The following is a 20,654-nucleotide window of genomic DNA, read 5'->3' as shown; positions in this document are numbered from 1 at the left end:
CTCTGTTAAGTTCACTGTATTATCTGCCGGGAATTTGCAGGCTGAATTACCATGTAAAGATGAGATTGGCTGTGTGTGTTGTCTCTTTCTTATGCCACTCATTCATTTGCTGATGACTGCTTTTTTATGTCTCCTTAGATTCCTAGTGAAGCCCCATGGAAGGCTCCACATGCAGAAGAGTGGGACAAAATGACTATGCAAGATTTCATAGATAAAATTTGTTGGACAAAGTAAGAAACTCTTGGATACGAAATATAATGGCTTATGTTTATAAACCTTAGAGCTCAAAATAAGTGTTATTGCTTTGCAAACAGATATAACTACCACTAGAATACAGCTTTTTTTAAAGAAATGGGGTGAGAAAATCTTGCAATAATGGACCACAACATCTGTCAGCACACATAGTAGATTCTATTCCCATAACTTCTTAGACTAAAATAAAGATAAAAAGAAAGTGCATTTGGGGAGGGTTACTTCTGAAGAGATGGGTAGTACCTTCATCTGTTATGTGCACTTACCCTGTCTTTACTGTGTGTTTAATCTTTAAGAGAAAAATGCACTGGCTACAGCAATTTTTTGACTCAAACTTTTGATGGGAAAATGCACATTTATTCTGTCTGGACCAGCTGATTTTACCAAAGTGCTATAAAAATAACATTTTTTTGAAATGGCACTCAATCACTTAAACAATAGAATGATGGCTGCTAAACTGCTGTACTATATACCACCCTGGGAAACTGAAAATGCTTCCTGTTTTTATGTATACATCGAAGCAGGTTTTTCTTTACTTGCCATTCAACAATGTTTTGATTGGTTTTCTTTGCACTGAAGAAAAATCAAAAAACGTAATTCTGCCTTGCTGTAAAACAGATTGATTTCTAGAGTAACATCCTGAGAATTCCTAAGCACCAACACGCAGCTGCTGTGAGCCTGCACAAGCTTGGTGCAGGAGCCTGCTAGTCCCACTCGAGCTGACATCGTCGTCAACAGGGGCATTTTTACAGCTTCAGCCAGCCTCTAGAGAGCAACATGATCATTGTTGACGGATAGTAGGATCTTATCCAAAAACTTCTAATCTGGTTGTTTTGCTTTAAAAAGAGTGACAAATGCACAGAAGCATATGGAAAGCCTTTCTCAATTGTGTCACTGTCCATACTCTAAAACGAAATAGCAATGTATGCGGGGAGTTCTGCTGGCCATCTGAACCTCTGATTCAGTAAGGAACTGTACAAGGTAGCGAAACTCTATACATCGGTAGTCATTCAATATCCAATAGCTCAAATGACTACAGTCATATTTTTTCAAACTATGATGGAATAAGACTTGACATTTTACCTGAATATTGGCATAACTGTCAGCCTCCCTTAATTCCAAGATGCTTTTCAGATTTTATATGTGCATCTCAGCTTGATTTGCCCAGTTTGTTGAAGATTTAGGTAACATGCCGAAGAAACTTCCCACCCTGGAAGGTAATGATCCAGAAGGATAATCTTCTACTGTTTCCTCTCATCTAACAGACTCTACAGATTTGCTTTTGGCTAGAGTTGCATGCTGCAAATACCCTGAGTGCTCTTGGTTGAAATCATACTGCCATTTCTAGGTAAAACACTAGGAGAAACCAGGGAACCGAAATGCTGAAAAAAAATGGGAGAAGGCAGCAGAAACTAGGAGAATTTAACCACCGTCTAATAGCTTCTGCTTATGAAATATTAATAAATGTGTATACTAATTGTCCCATTAGAAAAAATATCTTTCAGAGTTGATAATATTTTACAGTATGTGTTTATACAGACAAAAATTGATAAATATTTTCTGTATGATTTTTGGCTGTCAAGAATAAAGCCAGAATACACCCATATTTCAGAAAATGGATAAACTTTTTACTTCAGCGGGACTTTGCATTTTTTAGAAAGGACAGAAGATGCCTTTTTTTCTGTGTAGGTCTACAGCTGTTTGAAATAATATTTTTGAGTTATGCTTGGCTTTTTTTTTTTTTTCAATTTGAAGACTGAAAAAAGAAAAAAGCAACTGAAAATGGATTCTCTACTGACTTTGGAAGTTATTGGTTGCCTAATGCCTGGCATATGTAATACCTATAGAATCTCAGTCCCCGTCAATCACAATGCAGTTAAGCTGAGCACCTCCTGTCCATGTCCCTTTAAACTCTGCAGAGTGAGGGCAGCGGAAGTATTTACTTCTAACAGGAGGAATGTTTCCCTGAGCCTTAGTTAGCTTTCTCTTAGTTCACCCCAAAATTTTATACAGGTTTATACAGTAATTTTCAGTAGAGCTGTTATGAAAGCACCAAGTGGAGGACATAAAGTGGTGATCCTTTTTCAGCACAGGCTACTTTTCTACTTCTGTGTTCATAACCCCTGGTTACCCAATCACTGTTTAAAATACTGAGTTGAGCAACCAAAAATACCCTTTCCCTTTTCTTGCCAGACTTTTGCATGAATGTGTATTTGCTGTCTCTTCACTTACAGCTCACAACTTACATTTCTTTCTTTATTGTGCTCCAGCTGCAGTGCCCTCCCTGAGCACAGCAGGGGAGTGGGCAGTGAGGGGATGCTCATTAATCCAGCAAGTTTAGATAATTAGCTTCGAGAAGATCCCTAGCTTTTCTGACAAGTGTTGAATAATCTCTGTGCCTGTGTGCTTGAGGGACAGTGAAGCAAGAGGGCTTGCTTCTCTAATCCTGAGTTTAGGAATACAAGATAACTGTGCATTAGTAGCATAAAGTGACATAAGATTTCATGGGTCCTTGTGTCTCCTGGAGCCCTAATTTGGCTGGAATACAGCAGTGCTTGATTAACATTTTTTTGGTGAGGTTACTTGGAAAATGTTGCATAAAAGGAATTGGTAGTTTTCTACTTCAACTGAAATTAAGGAAATCCTTGCCCACTGTGAAAGATGAGGTTGCCAAAGACAGTTTCTCCCCTGCTAAAGAAAAATCTTCATCCTCCTTCAGTTTTTAAATTAACTCAATTTCTTGTCTTTGTTGCAGTGCTGCCAAGAGTTTTGCAACTCTGTTTGTGAATGTGGATGTCACTTCTGAACCCCATGAGGTTTCTGCCCTTTGGTTTTTGTGGTATGTGAAGCAGTGTGGAGGGACAACAAGGATATTCTCAACGACCAATGGAGGACAGGTACTGTCAGACATCACCTTCTGCAGCTTGTGACAGGCCCTGTTTTAACTTCATCCTTTTGCTTGTTTATTATAGTTCAGAGGACCAACTGAGACATCAATGACTTTGAGCCAGTAGCACATCAATAATTAGTTCTATTCATTTACACTTTACTCTGGATCTTGCAAAACTACTGTTGAAAGCAATTCCTGTGCTGAAGGCATTGGCCCAGGGATCAGTAGATTTGTATCTGTTCTGACCCTGACTTCCTTTTGGGGTCTGGTTAGAACATGTACTATGCTTATCTATGTTGAAAAAAGAAAGTTTTACTTGTGCTTATTTCTGTTGCGAGGCTGAAACAAGCCTTACCACTTCAGAAGCACTTAATGTAGAAGGCAGTGCTAGCTGCACAAGTGTGTAGAGTGATCTAACACTGAAACTAACACTAAAATGTAGCCCAAAGCTGGGTTCCTAAAGATGCAAGCTTCCAAGGATTAAAACTGTTAAGATGTTAAAAGTGGTTTGAAGAAAATTATATATTTAACCCCTGCTTAAATATGATATTGCTCTGTAATGTTTGAAATCTGGTATGTTAGTGCTGCTTCTGCATTTCAAGAAAGTTAAGGCTCTGTTAATGGTCTTCTACTTCAGAAATGCAAATTTTACTAATCATATTAGAAATAATTATATTTTTAGAAATGCAAATTATTTAATTTTAAATAAATACCTAAAAAACCAAATACATTAAAACTTGTTAAAATGCATAAGTATGCATAGATAAGCAATAATTATGGATAATTTAACTGCAAATACATTGAATATTATTTGAATTTTGTATTATGCTAGAGGTGATTTAAGTTAGGTTAGATTATCTACTTCAGGAGACATTTTTGGTGTAGGCTATGTGACTTCTTACACTTTGTTATTTATTATGAGGATCAGGGTTCCTACTTCTGATACACAGACCTCTACAGGGGTAAGAGTGAACTCGGAGAAAGGGTTAAAAGTTCAAGTGCTTTTCAGAAGTCTTGCTGATTCACATAGGTCTGGAGAGTCCATTTGGAGACCACATGAGAAGGGATTTTCTGATGAGGTTACTGATACTTCTAGTTTTGGCTGATGACCAAATGTGGGAAGTATTTGAGGAGCTCACTGGAAGAGAAAGTAGCGTGGATACATTTGGCAAACTTCCCAAAAATGTTTTGATAACACCAGAAGAATGTAGTTTGTTTTGAATGCCAAGCAAAATGTTTGTCATGATACACACTTCACGAACGCCACTCTGTTGAGTCCACTTTGGTGAGTTATTGTTTTCTGTGTTTCAGGAGAGGAAGTTTGTTGGGGGCTCTGGCCAGATCAGTGAGAAAATAATGGAGCGCCTGGGAGGCCGTGTGAAGCTGAGGAAGCCAGTCATCCGCATTGACCAGTCGGGTGAAAGTGTCGTAGTGGAAACCTTAGATCATGAATTATATGAGGTAATAAAGCCTCTAAAATTTAAGTAACCATTTGTGCTGGGATGGATAGAAGGCTACCTCTTCCTTTTTGATTTCTCCAAAATCCTGTACAAAAATGTAGTAGAGATTTAAGTAACTATGACAGAAGGTCAGACTTTTTGATTGTCTTGAAGTAATAGCATGATAGAGCTTTAAAGGGATGCCTGAAAAGCAAAGTGTATATTCAGACTCTTCCTTTACTAGCATCTCTTCTTTGTGTTCAGTTACTTTCTGAATTAAAGGATAATTGTAAGGTGAACACAAAAATGTAGTTTAGTAATAAACTTTCTGGGGAAAACATTGCAGGCTTTGCTTCCAATTTGTAACAGAGAAGTCCAGATGGAAGGGAGACCGATGGACTCTTATAACACAGTGGGGTTTTTTAAGCACTAGGGAAAGAGCAGCTGCCCATCATTTGAGCAGATGGTTGTTTATATAATGCTTGTTTGTTTAACAAGCAGGATTTTGTGAGGGTTCAGTTTTGCAATTGTTATGCTAAATGCTAAAATTGCTTCAGAAGACACACCCTGGAGCCTCCCTAGATGCCTGCCAAGATCATTAGAGCAATATACTTAGGATGAAATAGTGGAGAATGTATTTGGCTTATGTATAATTTCTTTTTCAGGGCAAATATGTGATCAGTGCCATTCCCCCAGCTCTTGGTTTGAAGATTCATTTCAACCCACCTTTGCCCCCAATGAGAAACCAGCTCATCAACCGTATCCCCATGGGCTCAGTCATCAAGTGCATTGTGTACTATACGGAAACTTTCTGGAGGAAGAAGGGTATTACATTTTAATTTAAAGGAAAAGTAGTGACAGAGAGAGGGAAGAGGGACTCAAGGCAACACAACACTACACTGCCTTGCAGATCGGGAAGGGATCTGTGTGCTACTCTTTGTCACGTGATGGAGGTCACTTTACTTAGGTTTTTTTCTTCTCTTTCCCTTTGTTTCCATGTCTTCCTGTATAGAATCAGAGAATTGCAGAGATTGGGAGGGACCTCTGGATGTCATCTAGTCCCATGCCTTGTTCAAAGCAGGGTGAATATAGATCAAGTTGTTTAGGGCTTTTTCCAAGTCAAGTTCTGAGTGTTTCACAACTTCTTGGAAGCTCGTTCCTGCATTTGGATACAAGGATCCTAAATTATTTTCTACCTTGTGCTTAACAGGGTATTGTGGTACCATGATCATTGAAGATGAGGATGCTGCAATTGGTTTAACACTTGACGATACCAAGCCTGATGGCAGCTTTCCTGCCATAATAGGGTAAGGGACAAAGAAAATGTACAGTTAATGCCTTTTTATTTTGTTGTAGAGGCAACAATTGGAATGGAAAACCTGCTGCTTTTGAAGGGAAATACTTTAAAAGAATTGAAGGATTGAGTTTCTCCCTGTGGGGTGAATATATTCTATGATTTTTGCCTTTCAAAAAAAGTTCTCTCTATAACTGTGAATTTAAAGGAAAAGAAATTCTGTTTTTCTTCTTTTTCTCACTGTCATCTTTTGCCTTTTTGTGTGGCAAAGTACAAAATTGGTGAAAAGGAAAGGAAGGAGAAGAAAAAAAGGGGTGATAGCAGCAATGTCATTTTTTCCAAATATTTTACCTCGTCCAAACCTTCCAGTTCTTTAAATTAAAATTTGTTTTCTACAAGTATATTTTGGTTTGTTCTGGTTTTTTAAACAGCCAGAGAGTATGATCAGTCTTAGAAAGTTTATTAAACAATAATTTCTGGTTCAATCCCAGGCTTCATATCTTGTTACAATATGCCTACACCTACTGCTGTATAAAATGAAGGTCACTGGGAAACAGTTCATACAAATAAATATTCTAACCTGAATCTTAGAGTGGTTCCTTCCACAGTGAGTCCTGCAACAGCAGGCAGAGAATCTAACATTATGTAGAGAGATGAAATGGATATTTTAGATAGAGATCCAAAAGCTAATACTATGAATCACAGCATCCCATCATAAGGTAATGGCATTTTAAATACACAGGAAATGTAGTAACATAATGGAAGTAAATTGCTTGTGGTCTTCCTACAGCTTCATTCTTGCTCGGAAGTGTAGAAGACTGACAGGTCTCACAAAAGAAGAAAGGTAAGTATAAACAATGGAGATCTGCATGGAATCTGAGTCAAAACTGTTATAACAACCAGAGAAGGAAAAATATGCCCTAATTTGCAGGAAGTTGTCTGTAACCTTGTGACAGTAGGAAGATACGTCATTTTAAGAAAGAAGATACCTTACTGGTTTTTGGATGAAGGCCCCATAGAATTCCCACAAGCTAGCAGCAAATGTGGTAGCTAGCCCTTGCCCTTTGGAAACTCTCTGGTCCTTGTTTTCATTTTCCATCAGGGCTGCTCTGCTTACGTGACTAGCAAAATAACTGCTCTAAGCTGCTGAATATGAAAGTAGTAGGGGTGTTTTGCTTCCCTCACTGGAAAGGGTCCAGGGCCAGTCTCATATTCCGCCACCCCTGCCCCCGCTACCTCTCTGGCTTTCCTGCAAGTGCACTGAGCTCTTTGAAAGCTTGTCATAAGGGACAGGTTTGGCCACTGTGCTTGGGTTTTTTTTCTAATGACACTGGAGTGTCGTTTCAGTGTCTGTAACTCAGTGCAACCTTAAGGCTGCTGTAGCTGCCATGAACGAGACCTCAGCATTATGAAGGGGTCAAAAAGCTGCCTCCAGCTCTTCACTCTCAGTTCTGGGGAAAAAAAATGCCCTTCATGGACAGATGAAGGCTTCTTTTACTGTCTTCTTGAAACAAATCTCTGCATACTTTGGTTTATTACTAAAATGGAATTTACAAAGTAATGAGTTTTTTTCCATCACGCTGATTCACAGTATCTGATCAAATTAAAGCTACAAATAAAAACTGTGGATATGAGGAGAGGCTTATTTTGACATGGAGAAAATACATTTGTTTTTATGGCATAACACAGGGAATACGGTGTCCCAAGTAAATATTTTTACAGTAATAGCTAGTCTACCTAGAGAAGATGTAGTGATCTCAAATTAGCTTTGCAGGTAGTCTAGCAGTCTGTGGATAATGGGTCTAAAAGGGCCTGTTAATGTCCCAGTCTTTTCAAATGACAGTCTGGTACCACAGAGCACTTTTAATTTTGGCAGGAATGGACAAGGCAGCCTTTTTCTTAGCACTTGGGCTTTGAGAGAGACTCCCAGCAGGTGACTGATGATAAAAGTAATGTAACTATTCCAAAAATCCAGTGTGCCCAGCATTTTAAGCCTTCATGAACATGAAATGGTGTCTTAAACCGTGTCAATACACTAGATACAACTGAGCATTTGCAGTATTTGAGAACTTCTCATATTGTGAAATGAAGGGCTTCCTAGTTGTTTGTGAGATACCATGAAGGACAGATTGCTTTCCTCTGGGTGTTAAAAGCATAAGCACAATTATCTGACTCTGTTCCTGCCTACAGCCAAGTTTTAAACAAAAAGGTTTTGAACTCTTATCTTCTGATGAATAAACCTTAGACTAGGAAGGACTTCACTTTGGTAAAGAATGGTTATGAAATATGCTTGGGTTGGTACCTGATAGGTATACCCTGGAGCAGGGGTACCTCCCTGGCTCTTGCAGTCCTGGCCACAGCGAGTCAAGGCAGGAACCTGGTGAACTCTTCTGCACATGAGCACAAGTCTCCTTCCAGTGGAAACTGGGGTCCAGGAGAAGACAGAGCGCAAACCCAGACCTTCTCCCAGTGTACATTCAGGGTGCAACCAGTTTGTGGTGTTTAGATGGGGGCTATGGTGTTTGCAGGGAGGGATCTCTCCCGAGAACAGGCTTCTTGTGACACCCTACAGAGGATGCATCTTGTTGAGATGCTGTGCTCACCTATCAACACAAGATGGTCTCTCACCTTTATCTTGTTGATGACAGGGTAAAGTAATTCTTAGACATGAAGAATAGGATGTAGAGTCTGTGGCAGCTATACTAAAATGTGGCTGGGAACAGTGGTTGTGGGAGGGGATGGAAACTGTTTTACAGCCTGAGCCAGGCTGAAGGGAGTAAAACTCACTGCTGCCTTCCAGCTGGTCTTCCCAAGCCAGGTGCCAATGAGTAATTAAGGTGGTTAGGTTGTACCCTACCTTTCATAGCTGTGCAGTGAAGATGATGGCATCACACATTGCCATGGAACAAAGGGTAAAGGGCTCAGTGTCTGCATGTGCACTTCTTCCACACTGGGCACAGTATAAATCTTAACATGTTGACACTATCTAGGTAGCTCCAGGCATAATGTCCCTCTTATTTAGTGCTGGTGGCAATTTCACAGATGAGTCCAAAGCCAAGAAATAAGGATTTTACTCACTGCATATTCCAGATGTTCATTGCAAGCATTAACCATAAATCTCTAAATAACTATTTATTTAAACTGTTCTAGGACAAAAAGAGCAGATGTTTCAGAGAGACCAGTGCGTCTGCAAGGATTGCTCTTATTAGGGGGAATGTCCTTGGTAATAGAATTACTGTTGGTACAATCCTTTAGAAACTGCTTTTCTGTGTGGGTTTTTTCTGTCAAATAATACCTTACTATTGATGACTAATTGCTCCTCCCAAGGTTGACATTTCTTAAAAATCTGAAGATGCTCTTGACCTGAAGCTTAGTATTTTCTTTTGCACAGCTGTCTTAAACTAACTTTATCTGTGTTTGCAATGTAGTTAGCAAACAACAGTGAACTTGCACCTTCTTGGAGCCCTGCAGTTGGCCATATATGAGAATCCCTACCAGCCTCTGGGATGCCATTTCCAGGCTCCCTGAAGAGACTGCAAGTCACTTGTGGAAAAAGGGCAGGGCACAGGCAGATCTAGAGGGGTCCTTCTCGTCCCTGTCATAGTGCTAGGAGGAGCCAGAAACAGATGAGTCCCAAGGTGGTAACTTGCTTTTCTGTGAAGCCCCATGGTGTTGCCAACCTGCCCTGAAAGCAGGAGCCTGCAGGCTTTTGTGAGAGATGGTGGGCAGACCTCCGCAGAGGCTTTGCTGAATCATGACTTTATTCTGTTCAGATGCTGGGTAGGTGCTGATGGTCTGCAGGGCATGGCGGTCACCTCACTTAGGGAGAGACAGAGAGATGGAGGAAATTATTCCTTTTGTTATGGCTGTTACTGGATTCATGTCACCCCCTGACTGCAGAGGGATGTTCATGTACAGATCCTGCAGCTCTCTAAGCCCTCCTGGCCAGTCACATGCATTTTTACATCTGGAGCAGGCTGACCCTTGTCCTCTGCCCCGGGCCACAAGGACTAGGAGCTGCTTCCTTCCCTTCTGCTGCTGCTGGTCTTGACATCTGCCAACAGCAGAATCACCCCAGGGTCACGGCTCTTCCTGAACTGTAGCAGCCTTCACTTTGCTGCTCAAGCCCCAACCTGCACAGGAAGACACCTTCTACAAGGCCCTTCAGATCTTCCTGGTTTATTTTTTTGCTCGTCATCCACTTTTCATAGCATTCATTTTGTTCAGCTGCTCATGGGTATAGCTGGACTCCTCTATACTGTGTTGGTTCCTACAGCAGTATAGATATAGTTTCCTCATATAGCTGCAAGTGTATCCCAAACATTCACAGAGCTGGAACTACTGTATTTCTGTGCCCAGCATGGCTTTCTGTGAAGCACAGCATTTGCTTCCAGAAGTAAATGTCTTTCCAGTGCTGTGTTTGCTTGTTTGTTTTTCATAATTGTTAACTATTATTTAATCTTGATCTTCTTGGTTTTGGGAATTGGTGCAGTGCAGCTAACAGTAAATAGTAAGACCCAAAAGCTTGTAGGAACAAACTTAGTTGCACTTGGCGTTTACTACAGTTTGAAGTATATTCATGGATTTATAGACTCATAAAGTAAAACATGAGGAAATTTTATAGATACAGAAATAAAGTACTGATTTCCCTGAGAGCCTTAGGCTATCAATACCTGCATCTTTGTAGGAACAAACCATAAATTAGGCTATATGCCAAGGCAAAAAAGTGCAATACCTTAGTACTTTCTTTTTCTGACAGCCTAGAGAACCTTTGGGTAATGTATGAGTTTAGGCTGCTAGAGGTATCTTAAGGGAATATCTTGCAAAACTGTTTATAAAACCAGCACTTATGCATCACAGGAATTTGACTTGAGTTATTTCTAGTGATCCAGAGGCTGACCAATTAGGATAGATTCCAGAAAGCTAGAACCTCAAATTCTGGCAGATACTAACACTTGTTCTCTTGAAACTAGGACATAATAGAGGTGGTTTATTTTCTCTTTCCTCACACTGAAGTCTTCTGTTGCTTTTCTCTTCCAGGAAGACGAGACTGTGTGAACTCTATGCAAAGGTTCTGGGATTAGAGGAAGCTTTACATGTAAGCACAAAATCTAAACTGCAGCACCTCTTGTCAGACTTGTTGGGCTGGGGAAGGGCAAAATGCAACCAGAATGCAGCAGCGCTCTGGCAGAGCGCTGCGTAGTGTTTTGGAAAAGGTACCTGCTACAGGAGTGCTTGCTGGCCCCTGTAGCGGAGTGGGGAGAAGGTTATGGCAAGTCTTGGGTTGTGTTTGGCGGTGAGGATGAGAAGGAGTTTATGAAATAGTTAAAAGACAGATATATTCTTGTCCAGCTTCATGAGTGGAATTCACAGTGCTTACCACCATACATCTCAGCTGTTTTCTGATGTGACAGGCTTTGCCTTTCCCTCTCAGTTTGTTGAGTGTAATGTTTCTTCTCTCTTACTAGTTGCTAAGACTCACTGCAGCATGTATTGGTTTTTTTTGCTTTTCTCTAACCTTTTCTTTCCTGTAATGATATATAACTGATAGGATTTGTATGATCTCACGCTTTGTTTATATGATGAATGCCATTTATCCCTTAAGGGCAATTTTACACGGGTTAAATACTGTAGACTCCAGTTTTGAGATTACATCATTTTAAATATGGTGATATTGTATGCAGAACCATGCAAGTGCCATACTTTGCATTTTTAACAGTATACATTTGCATCCAATGTACATCTATTATGAGTAGTATACCTGCGTACACCAGAGGTTAATTTTTTCTTTACACAGCTCAAAGCATAAATTCACATTGACACATTAAGTGGATTATGTTCGACAGTGGCCAGATTAGCTAGTTTTTTAAAAAATAGCTAGCAGTGTCTGAAATTAAGGCTTATTGTGTCGGATCCATGTGGCATTAAGTGACTTGTTAAATGTGCTCATCTTGTCAGACCTTGACATGCAACAAATCATAATCTATTCTTCTCTACTGTCTCCTCAGTTCTTTTATTAGCTTCCTCAGGACTTTGTTCTTTCCTTGAGTGAATTAATCTCTATTTTACAGCCAGTGCATTATGAAGAGAAGAACTGGTGTGAAGAACAGTATTCTGGGGGCTGCTACACTGCCTACTTCCCACCAGGCATAATGACTCAGTATGGAAGGTACAGTGTCTATTTATAGTGGGCTTCAGAGTAGTAAGATAAGACCAAGTTAATAAATATCCTCAGAAAGGGTGATAAATCCTCTGTCACTGTTCGCTTTATACCTTTAAGATCACTGGGGAATATTTTAAACAGATATAACCTTCCACTTGTCTCAGTTGGGCTTTATGATGGATGAGTACAGTATCATTAGAGGTTTTTATTCACTTTTGCTATTTGGTGAATACAGCCAAGAAGGTTCTTGGAAGGGAGTTAGGAAGCTTTCACAATCTGTTTACAAAACTGCCTTTGGCTATTTGAGATCAGTGTTACCATTTCTAGCACATTGTTAGCTGGTATTTCATAAATATTGTCAGAGAGTTAATTCTTGCCAACACTGGCAGTAATTAGTGATTTATTTGGACTGTCCCTTTCCTTTTTAGCAGTCAAGGCTTAATGTAGTAATCAGTGTGCAATTGTATACAGTCCTCTTCAATATAAGTTTTTGCATGAAAATAAGATTTACCAAAAAGAAGGCTTACTGGTGACACTGGCGATTGGATTCAGATATATAGTTTCTAATGTGGTGGCATAGCCCTACTTTTGAAGTGTAAGTTTTCACAATTTAAAAATAACTTAGAGCAATAAAGCAGTTGTAATGAAAAGCATATGGAGGCCTTAGTATTTAAAGGAATTTTAATGATAATTACTGCAAAATCTTGCAAATAGAGTAAAAACTTTTTTTTAATTTGCTTGTTACTTTATATATCATGGGAATGTACTTCAGAATGCTACACCGTGCCAGTAATGCCTAGCATTGGTATTTACGACACTAGCTAAAATTGTGAGATAGAATAAATTTCATCTCAAATTAACTGTCCTTTACACCTACAAGCAGTGTAAATGTTTAGAAAATATGAACACTGGTGTGTTTACTGTAAGAAGTGAGATGCAATGCAGACTCCCCCTCCAGCTCAACTCACTCAAAGTTACTGTCTTTAAGTGCTTACTGTTATTTAAAACACTTCTAATTTTAACCCAAGGATTTTGGTTATCTTACCCAATATAGCTTGCTTATATGACTTACTGCTTGTCCCCCTCCAGGATTATTCGGCAGCCTATTGGCAGGATCTATTTTGCTGGCACAGAGACAGCCACAGAGTGGAGCGGATACATGGAGGGAGCTGTACAGGCTGGAGAGAGAGCAGCCAGAGAGGTACAGACACAAGCCCAAAACAGGCGGAGCTGTCAAATATCCTGTGGAAAATGAAGGATCTTCTAGTTGGAGGTGAAATGGGAACTGAGTGCTGACTGCTTCAGGCATTCAGAAGTCTTGATCCCTGCAAAGACTTCAGAAAGGATGAAGGTTTTGCACTTAGATTTGGAATACTTAAGAGAGCTCTAGCTATTTCATCAAACTCTTCTCTGTTTCCAGGAATGAAATCCTTTCTTCTTTAACAGAAATCCCAAATTCTCACCTAGTTGTTTTTATCCCCAAGTGGGCACATTGTTAGTCATTGTACTGAGAGATCATGGCTGTTAGCCTCACTAGGAACAGCTTAGCTCTGCAGCTCTGCACACCAAGCCAGTCCCTTCCACAACTGTTTCCAACAGTACTATTGACACAGTGATATACCATTGAGACAGCCTTACATAAAGTTATTAAACAAGGACTTAAATATTTTGCTTTGAGAAAATACCAATTCCTCAAGTATTTTCAGCAATATTACAGTTTATGGAGCAGCAAAAGAAATTTCATCTTTGTTTTATGAGGTGAAGGGAGCCTTGTGGCTAAAATCTACAGTTGTGGAACAGAAATTGGCCTGGAAGGGATCTGGAAAGGTCATCTAGACCATACCCCTGCCCTTAAGACAGGGATCAACTGTCTCTAAGCTGTCCCATTTGTGAAGATTATACCTAACGTGTTCCTGAAAACCTCCAGTTAGTGCTTCATGACCTCTCAAACGTAAGGACGTTACAACAGAACCTCCATAGGCCACAGCAGAGAAGTTGACAAGTGAGCTTGACTGGTAAAAATTTTGATGTTTTCCTTTTCTCATTTACTTGTGAAAGGAAAATATGTTTAAAATCTAGTGCAAGGGTGTTTCTCACTCTCCTGTATTGAAAAGTTGACAGGATCCATGAATCTTGTCTAGAATAAAAACCCATTGTAAAAGGCGGCAAATCTTAAATCTGTAAGTGCCTGGAATAGGAAAAGAATTAATGTCACCACTTACATTTTATTTTACTGTAGAAGTTAATCTTTCTGTCTTTCATGAATGTCATTTCAGATAATCTTTGCTATCCTATTTGTCTCTGGTATCTTTGATACTTTGAATGGTTACTTTTCCATTGTGAAGGTTTTCTTTTGAGATTTGCTTTTCTCTGGCTGGAAGTGATGATCTGTCATCACTCACAGGATTCTGTTACTCTTCCTACATCGTAGTAAAATTTGCAAAACAAGCTACTTCTGGCTATATAGCTTGTCCATGCAGTAGCTGGTTTATGCATGCCTTTCTTTGCCATGAGTATATACTTAACTCTTAGTCATATTCACATTACCCTGTTCTCATGGGACTAGTCAAGTTCCAGTATCTCTCATGGACTAACTAAGCATAGAGAGGTTTTTCTGTTACTGTTTCTATTTTGCACTAGGAGGAGTGTCTTATTAAATATCAGGCCTCCCCAGAAATGAGTTGTACCAAGGTCTAGTTTTCTTTTCAAACTTGAATACACAGCAATTTATGTTCTCAGTTGCTATCTTCATCATGCCATTTTAAACAAAAATTGAAGGCAGGTCTTATTCCCTTTCAAAGAATGAATGGTACTTACTAGAGAATCCTACTTATTTCCAGATACTGTTTGCTATGAGGAAAATCCCAGACAGTGAAATATGGAAGCCAGAACCTGAATCAATTGTAAGTCTTTCTGTAGATTAAATGGATTATTTTTTTTCTGCAGTTTTACTGATGAGATAAAATTTTGTTGGCTGTTTTTATTAACATTCACTAAATCAGAGCCACAACAAACTTTCCCCTACTCACCAAAGCTGCTGTTCCCTAAACAGGAACATGATAGAAACTCAGAGAAGGCACCCATATGACAACGATTTAATGCAAGATCATAAAGAACTGCACTTTTTAACTGAGCTATGAATCCTTTCCATGTGTCTCTTCTTCCCTTTAACTAGCAAAAAATTTTGATAATCTAAACTTCTTGAAACATGAACTGCTACAACCCAGTTCTGTGACTGCCACAGTAATCTCTTGATTTACATACTGCCTTTCACAGTGAAGATGTTATGCTGATAATGGATGCTCTTCCTGCAGGATGTTCCAGCTTTGCCCATCACTACAACCTTCTGGGAGAGGAACTTGCCATCTGTGCCAGGACTGCTAAAGCTGATTGGATTTTCCACTTTCTTTACCTCTGTGGCTGCGGCTGGGTTATTTGCCTACAAAAAGGGAATTCTAGTTCGAAACTGAAAAAGGTGCCAATGCAAAGCCTCACGCTTGAGCGGTTTTGGGTTTTTTGGAGGGTTTTTTTGGAATGTACTTCCCTGTCTCCAAAATCAGATCAGGACTGGGGAAGAGGAGAAAACAGTAGGAAGAAGAGACTGGAGGGGAGGGTTGAAGGAAGGGGATCAATACTGAAAAAGAATCCCTTGAATCCAGGCCTACTTCTAGCAGTAACTTTTTGGTTGTTGAATTTCTAGGATACCTGACAGGCATTATCACCTTGAGGTTTTTATCCAGATCTCAGAACAGAAATGACAAATACCTCTATAAAGCCTGTTCTGATGAGGTTTCCAGTTGTTTTTACACTTGTATCTGAACCAGACTCTGAACTCCCCAGTCTGTACAAGCACTTCCATCTCTAGTTGTAAACAAAGAATTTCTGCCTTTGTGTGTGGTAGACTGAGAAAAGAAATCCATAGCTTTAACTAGTTCATGAAAATTTCTGGGTAAGGATCTTTTTACTACTTTAATTTTTCACCCAGGTTTCCAGAGCCCAGGCATCACTTAAGGAACAAGTTGGGCTAGATTTATCCATCTGAACTATTCAAGTGTGGCTATAGGTTGTTGGCATTTGTCCTACAGTGAGTTAAAGGACAGTTTTTTTACCGTCTTTGGCAATGTGGCTGAATTTCAGGCTCCTAAGCTGTGTTCACACTGCCTGGAATGGTAGATCTAGTGTGTCCCAGTCAAGTCTGTCCCTGTATGGGATCAGATCTCCTCTGCCTAGAAGACTGGCAGGCTCCAGTCTATAGCTGATGTGTGCAGCAGTATCAGGCTGTTGGACCTGATTGTGAACAGGGAACCTTGTGTTAATGTACAGACATAGCCTTTTGAACCATTTTAACCTCGTCTGTGACATCTCTGTGCCTCCAAGGTCCTCTTTTAGCTCCCTAAGATGCTGCAAGATAGCAGGAGAACAAATTAACCTCTACCTATTCCAGGAAGTTGTAAAGTTGTCCATAAAAAAACTCCTTTACATACTTTTTCTTATCTCCTTCCTTTCTTTCATCTACTTAAATTCATACTTTGAACACCCTGAGGCTGTGTCTTGCCAGGTGGGGCACAGTGGGCTTGAAAATGTAGTGTTAGTATTAAAAAGAAACAAAAAAAACTAACTTAACTGCCCCCCAACACCTGCTTCATGCTGAACACAGCTTAACTGATTCAGAGCTTCAGTCTTTCTGAGCAACCATATTGATGAGATTAGCACTTCCATTTCTGCCTGCTGTGCTGTGTTGTACTGACTGTGCACTTCTGGCAACTGATCAAGAATCTAAATGATAGAGAGATCAAAGAGAACCATGGATAGGATAGTCACATGCAAGTGCTTCTGTCCTCCCTAGCTTGGTACCTTTCAAACAATGTAAAAAAAGAAAAGAAAAAACCAAAAAACCCAAACCAAAACAGCAACAAAACCCCCCAACCACTGAAACCTTGGGTGCCTACCTGTCAACATGATGGTACCTTGTTTTCGGTGTTTCTGATCTTTTACATCTGTACAACACAAACCAGGAAGACGCAGGTATAATTGAGAACAGGATTTGGCACACATGAAGTTTGAGATGTCTGGAATTTTTCTGAGCCTGTTTGCTGCACTTCTCCCTTCAACCAGTGCCAATATGTAAAAAATTACACTGCAGTAAAAAGCCATGGAGGGAAGTATAATAATATATTCAGCAGATGGTAGAGGAACTGTATCGCCAGTTTCAGGCAGACTTTTTGGGCTAGCATCTGATTCTGATTGTGCAGAGTAGTACTTCATTCTCCAAATAGTCCCATGGAAATCCACTGAACTACTTATAAAGCTATAGTATTTCTGAGTAGCACATCAGTTTCTGGCCCTTAGGTTTCATTCTTTTTAACTTGATGTGCCAGTTAAAAATCTTCTTGTAGCGGCAGTCTGGATTTTATCACAAATGAATATCCTCCTTAACAGCCTTTTAAAATGCATAGGGGAACTTTTCAGACATAAAGATCTTTAAGTCAGAAGAACAGTGCAGCTGTGTACATATGGCCTTTCTCATTGTATCAGATCGAGCACTAATTGGCTGAGACATTTGCCTACAACAGAGCAATTCTACGTGGCTTTCTCTCTGTGATTTTACTAAATTAATTAGGAACTGAAAGGTGAATGGGAGCTGTGTAAATTCAGAGCTTTTGCAACTCAGACACTTCTCAGGCCAGAAATAAACATAGGAACCTATATTTCGGAAGACATTTTTAAAGTTTTGGTCCAATATTTGTAGGTGCTACACGGTAAATACATACTTAACATATAAAGAACTGCTGCATTTGCAGATGATTTCTCTGCCAAAACTGTTTGGAATTCAAGACCTGCTTCTGCTCTAGAAATACTCTGCAGGTCTCTAAAGGGGAGCAGGTCCATGAGACTAATGCGGATAAATTGGTTTTATTTGTGTCCAAAATGTGCATCTCTCTTCCTTGCTCCTGAATATGGTACAGGTTATTCCCCAATTAACAAGAAAATGTTGTGTGACACAGGGGCAGAAAATCCAAGGAAAACCAGAAGTTAGGTATGATTAGAACTGAACTGAATTATAACCAAAGCTTTTTATGAGATTGGTCAATTTAAAAAAGACCAAACCCAAAAACCCCACAGTGTATATAGTTATAAACCTTTCTTAGTCTTCATTTCAAAGTGAAACAGAAATGGAAGAAAAACCCCAACAAAGCATTTCTCATTTTATTCTGCCACAACTAAAAGTAGGTGTGACTGGAAAACTCAAATTAAATTTGGATCCTCTGAGATTTCTTGCCAAATTTGATGGAGCTGGGAGGTCTGAATTGCAGCATCTGTTCCAGCACTAGAAAGTCTCTGTCTTCTTTCTTCCAGATTGCCAATGCATTAGGAATGTTCTCTTTGTCTTTACAGCCATGTCTTGCTACGATTATGCTGTGGAGTTTATCACCACTATGGGATTAAAGAAGGATTTGCTGCTGTTTTCGTGACATCTTCCACGTAAAAGGACTATGTGGCACTTTGTGTATGTGGATGCCAGTGTGATGAGAAAATTGACAAATGTAGGTGGAGAGTCAAGTTGCTTCCCCATGGGTAGAAGGAACTGTTAGCACCGGCTTACATTTTTAAAATTCCTTCGTGCCAGCCCTTCAAAGAGAGGAATGAAGTCTGGTTTAACAGGTAACCAGTCATGCTATATTCTTAATTTATTAACATGTTTCATGAGAAATCTGCTGTCATGAAAGTTCCAGCAATTTGCCATCTTCGTAAAATATATTATAGGAACAACCATGGAAATAATTGTGTCTCTTATGAACTGATATGTGTTATCATGCATATTTTGTATGCTCTTAAGGGTTTGCAAAAAAAAAAAAAAAAAAGGAGGTTTACTTGCTTGTACAAGCTTACTTGCTTGTGTACACTGTTCTGATAGCAACTGTATATGCAAAGGATGTTGGGTCATGGCATGAAAATCTGTGTTAACCAAAGTACTTGAAAGCTAATTGTATAAACTACTTGACAGTAACAAGGAAGTGAGCCATCTGAGGCAGCCCCTTGTCTTTCCGTTAAATAGTGCATTTTTTTTCTCAGTGCAGATCTTGATTCCAAATAGCACATCTGCCGTCAATACAACAAAGACATTAATCGCAATTAAGTATATCTCTGAGCATTGTCTATCACTGGAACCCAAGGCCTGCAGGAGAAGTTAGGGACTTCTATTCAAATAATATTTCCGTGTCCTCAGTGGGACTGTTGCTTCACTGAGGTAGACCACGGAATTGCAGAAATTTCAAAATATTTTTAAGACATGAAAGAAAAATATTTTTGAGGAAGAAGGAATTGTATGTCCTCCAAAAGGACTTGGATGCAAAAGGGAGCCAGATTAAATGACAGCAGGTCTGCCACTGCTCTCAAGCAAGAAGCAAACTCACTTAAATTACATATTACAAATGCTCACAAATAAACCTGACCTGTGTTTAAATGGATTAACACTCCCTTTCCCATCTCCACCACCTTAAGATCACCTTGATCTTACAGTCTGTTCTAGATAGAAATAAAACGAGATGGCCAAAGCAGTCCTGCTTTCAAAGTATCCCTACAGTCAAATCATTTAGGCGTTGTCATAGACTGCTGCTTATAGCGTGTCTCCTGTGGTCATGTGCAGGTCAGTGTTCAGTGATGCCTGCCTCTGTGTTTTGGAAAAAAAGAGTGACTTCACTTTGCAGGAATATATATGCTCTGTGTGTGTGATGAAGTTGTGCCTTTTATAACTGTAGCATTTTCTCAAGTGCCTCTGTGGTGACTGTCTCCCTTGGTTTCCTTCTTAAGTTCCCTTTCCAATAGGCTCTGCAGATATTTTTATCTGACAGCTGTGAACTTTTTTTAACCTTAATTAGGATCAATAAATATTGTCATGTCACATTTACTGTTTGAGGCTTTTCTTTTGTGGAAGCTCCTTTTGACTTGGTTGTGATGATGAGTATTACTTAGTAAGACAACATTTTGCATTTCATACTGAAGCCAGCGAGGTGTTTTCGGCTTTTTTCAGTAAAGAAAGCTCTGTACAGAAGGAAGGAAGCAAGGAAGGAAGGAGAAGAGAAAGAGAGAGAGAGAGAGAGAGAAAGAAAGAGAGAGAAAGAGAGAGAGCGAAAGATTAAGAAAGCAAACAACCCCCCCAAAACCTAAACACTGAAACAATCAAACCACGTTTGGTAATAATTCTTCCTAACATGTAGATGGCAAACTGTCTTACAATTAAGAATTAGTATTTATTGCTGTAGGTGAACTCTCTTACAGCACCTTGTTCACCAGAACACATATGGGCAGGGTACACATTTTATAGCTGCTTGAGATTCAAGGGCAGGTGGTATGTGGCTGTCACTGAACATGGGAAGAAACAGACCTCATACCAAATACTGTGTGGTGTAAACGTAAAAAACCTGGAAGAAAAGAAAAAATCACTGACTTAATTTCACCCAGTAGCTCAGTGTCAGTGCTAGGGAGATACATAGCTGAAGAACAAATTTGACCTTGGGGAGGGACCTGTGTTTCACAATGAAGTAGTCCATGAATACTGGAAAAAGCGTAACCATCCATGTGAAAAATGTGTCAAAAGCATGCACTGCTCTTATA

At 39.6% G+C, this 20,654-nt stretch overlaps 1 protein-coding gene across 1 annotated transcript in view; it reads left to right on the top strand.

The window, feature by feature from the left end:
- Nucleotides 1-19,581, top strand: part of LOC113483307 (amine oxidase [flavin-containing] B-like) — a 33,658-nt gene extending 14,077 nt beyond the window's left edge. Inside the window, exons 4-15 of the mRNA XM_026854774.1 lie at nt 139-230; nt 3,008-3,149; nt 4,454-4,603; nt 5,247-5,406; nt 5,792-5,888; nt 6,666-6,719; nt 10,916-10,973; nt 11,947-12,044; nt 13,128-13,239; nt 14,879-14,941; nt 15,353-15,513; nt 18,435-19,581. Of these exons, the coding sequence (XP_026710575.1) occupies nt 139-230; nt 3,008-3,149; nt 4,454-4,603; nt 5,247-5,406; nt 5,792-5,888; nt 6,666-6,719; nt 10,916-10,973; nt 11,947-12,044; nt 13,128-13,239; nt 14,879-14,941; nt 15,353-15,508 (1,182 nt within the window). The 3' untranslated portion in view covers nt 15,509-15,513; nt 18,435-19,581. The remainder of the gene's footprint in view (nt 1-138; nt 231-3,007; nt 3,150-4,453; nt 4,604-5,246; nt 5,407-5,791; nt 5,889-6,665; nt 6,720-10,915; nt 10,974-11,946; nt 12,045-13,127; nt 13,240-14,878; nt 14,942-15,352; nt 15,514-18,434) is intronic.
- The last annotated feature ends 1,073 nt before the right edge of the window (nt 19,582-20,654 follow it).

The sequence above is a fragment of the Athene cunicularia genome (assembly GCF_003259725.1).
Source record: "Athene cunicularia isolate RWA chromosome 1 unlocalized genomic scaffold, athCun1 chr1_part1, whole genome shotgun sequence".
Lineage (NCBI taxonomy): Eukaryota > Metazoa > Chordata > Aves > Strigiformes > Strigidae > Athene > Athene cunicularia.
Note: the sequence above shows the minus strand (reverse complement) of the source record. Positions and strands in the feature narration are given on the sequence as shown.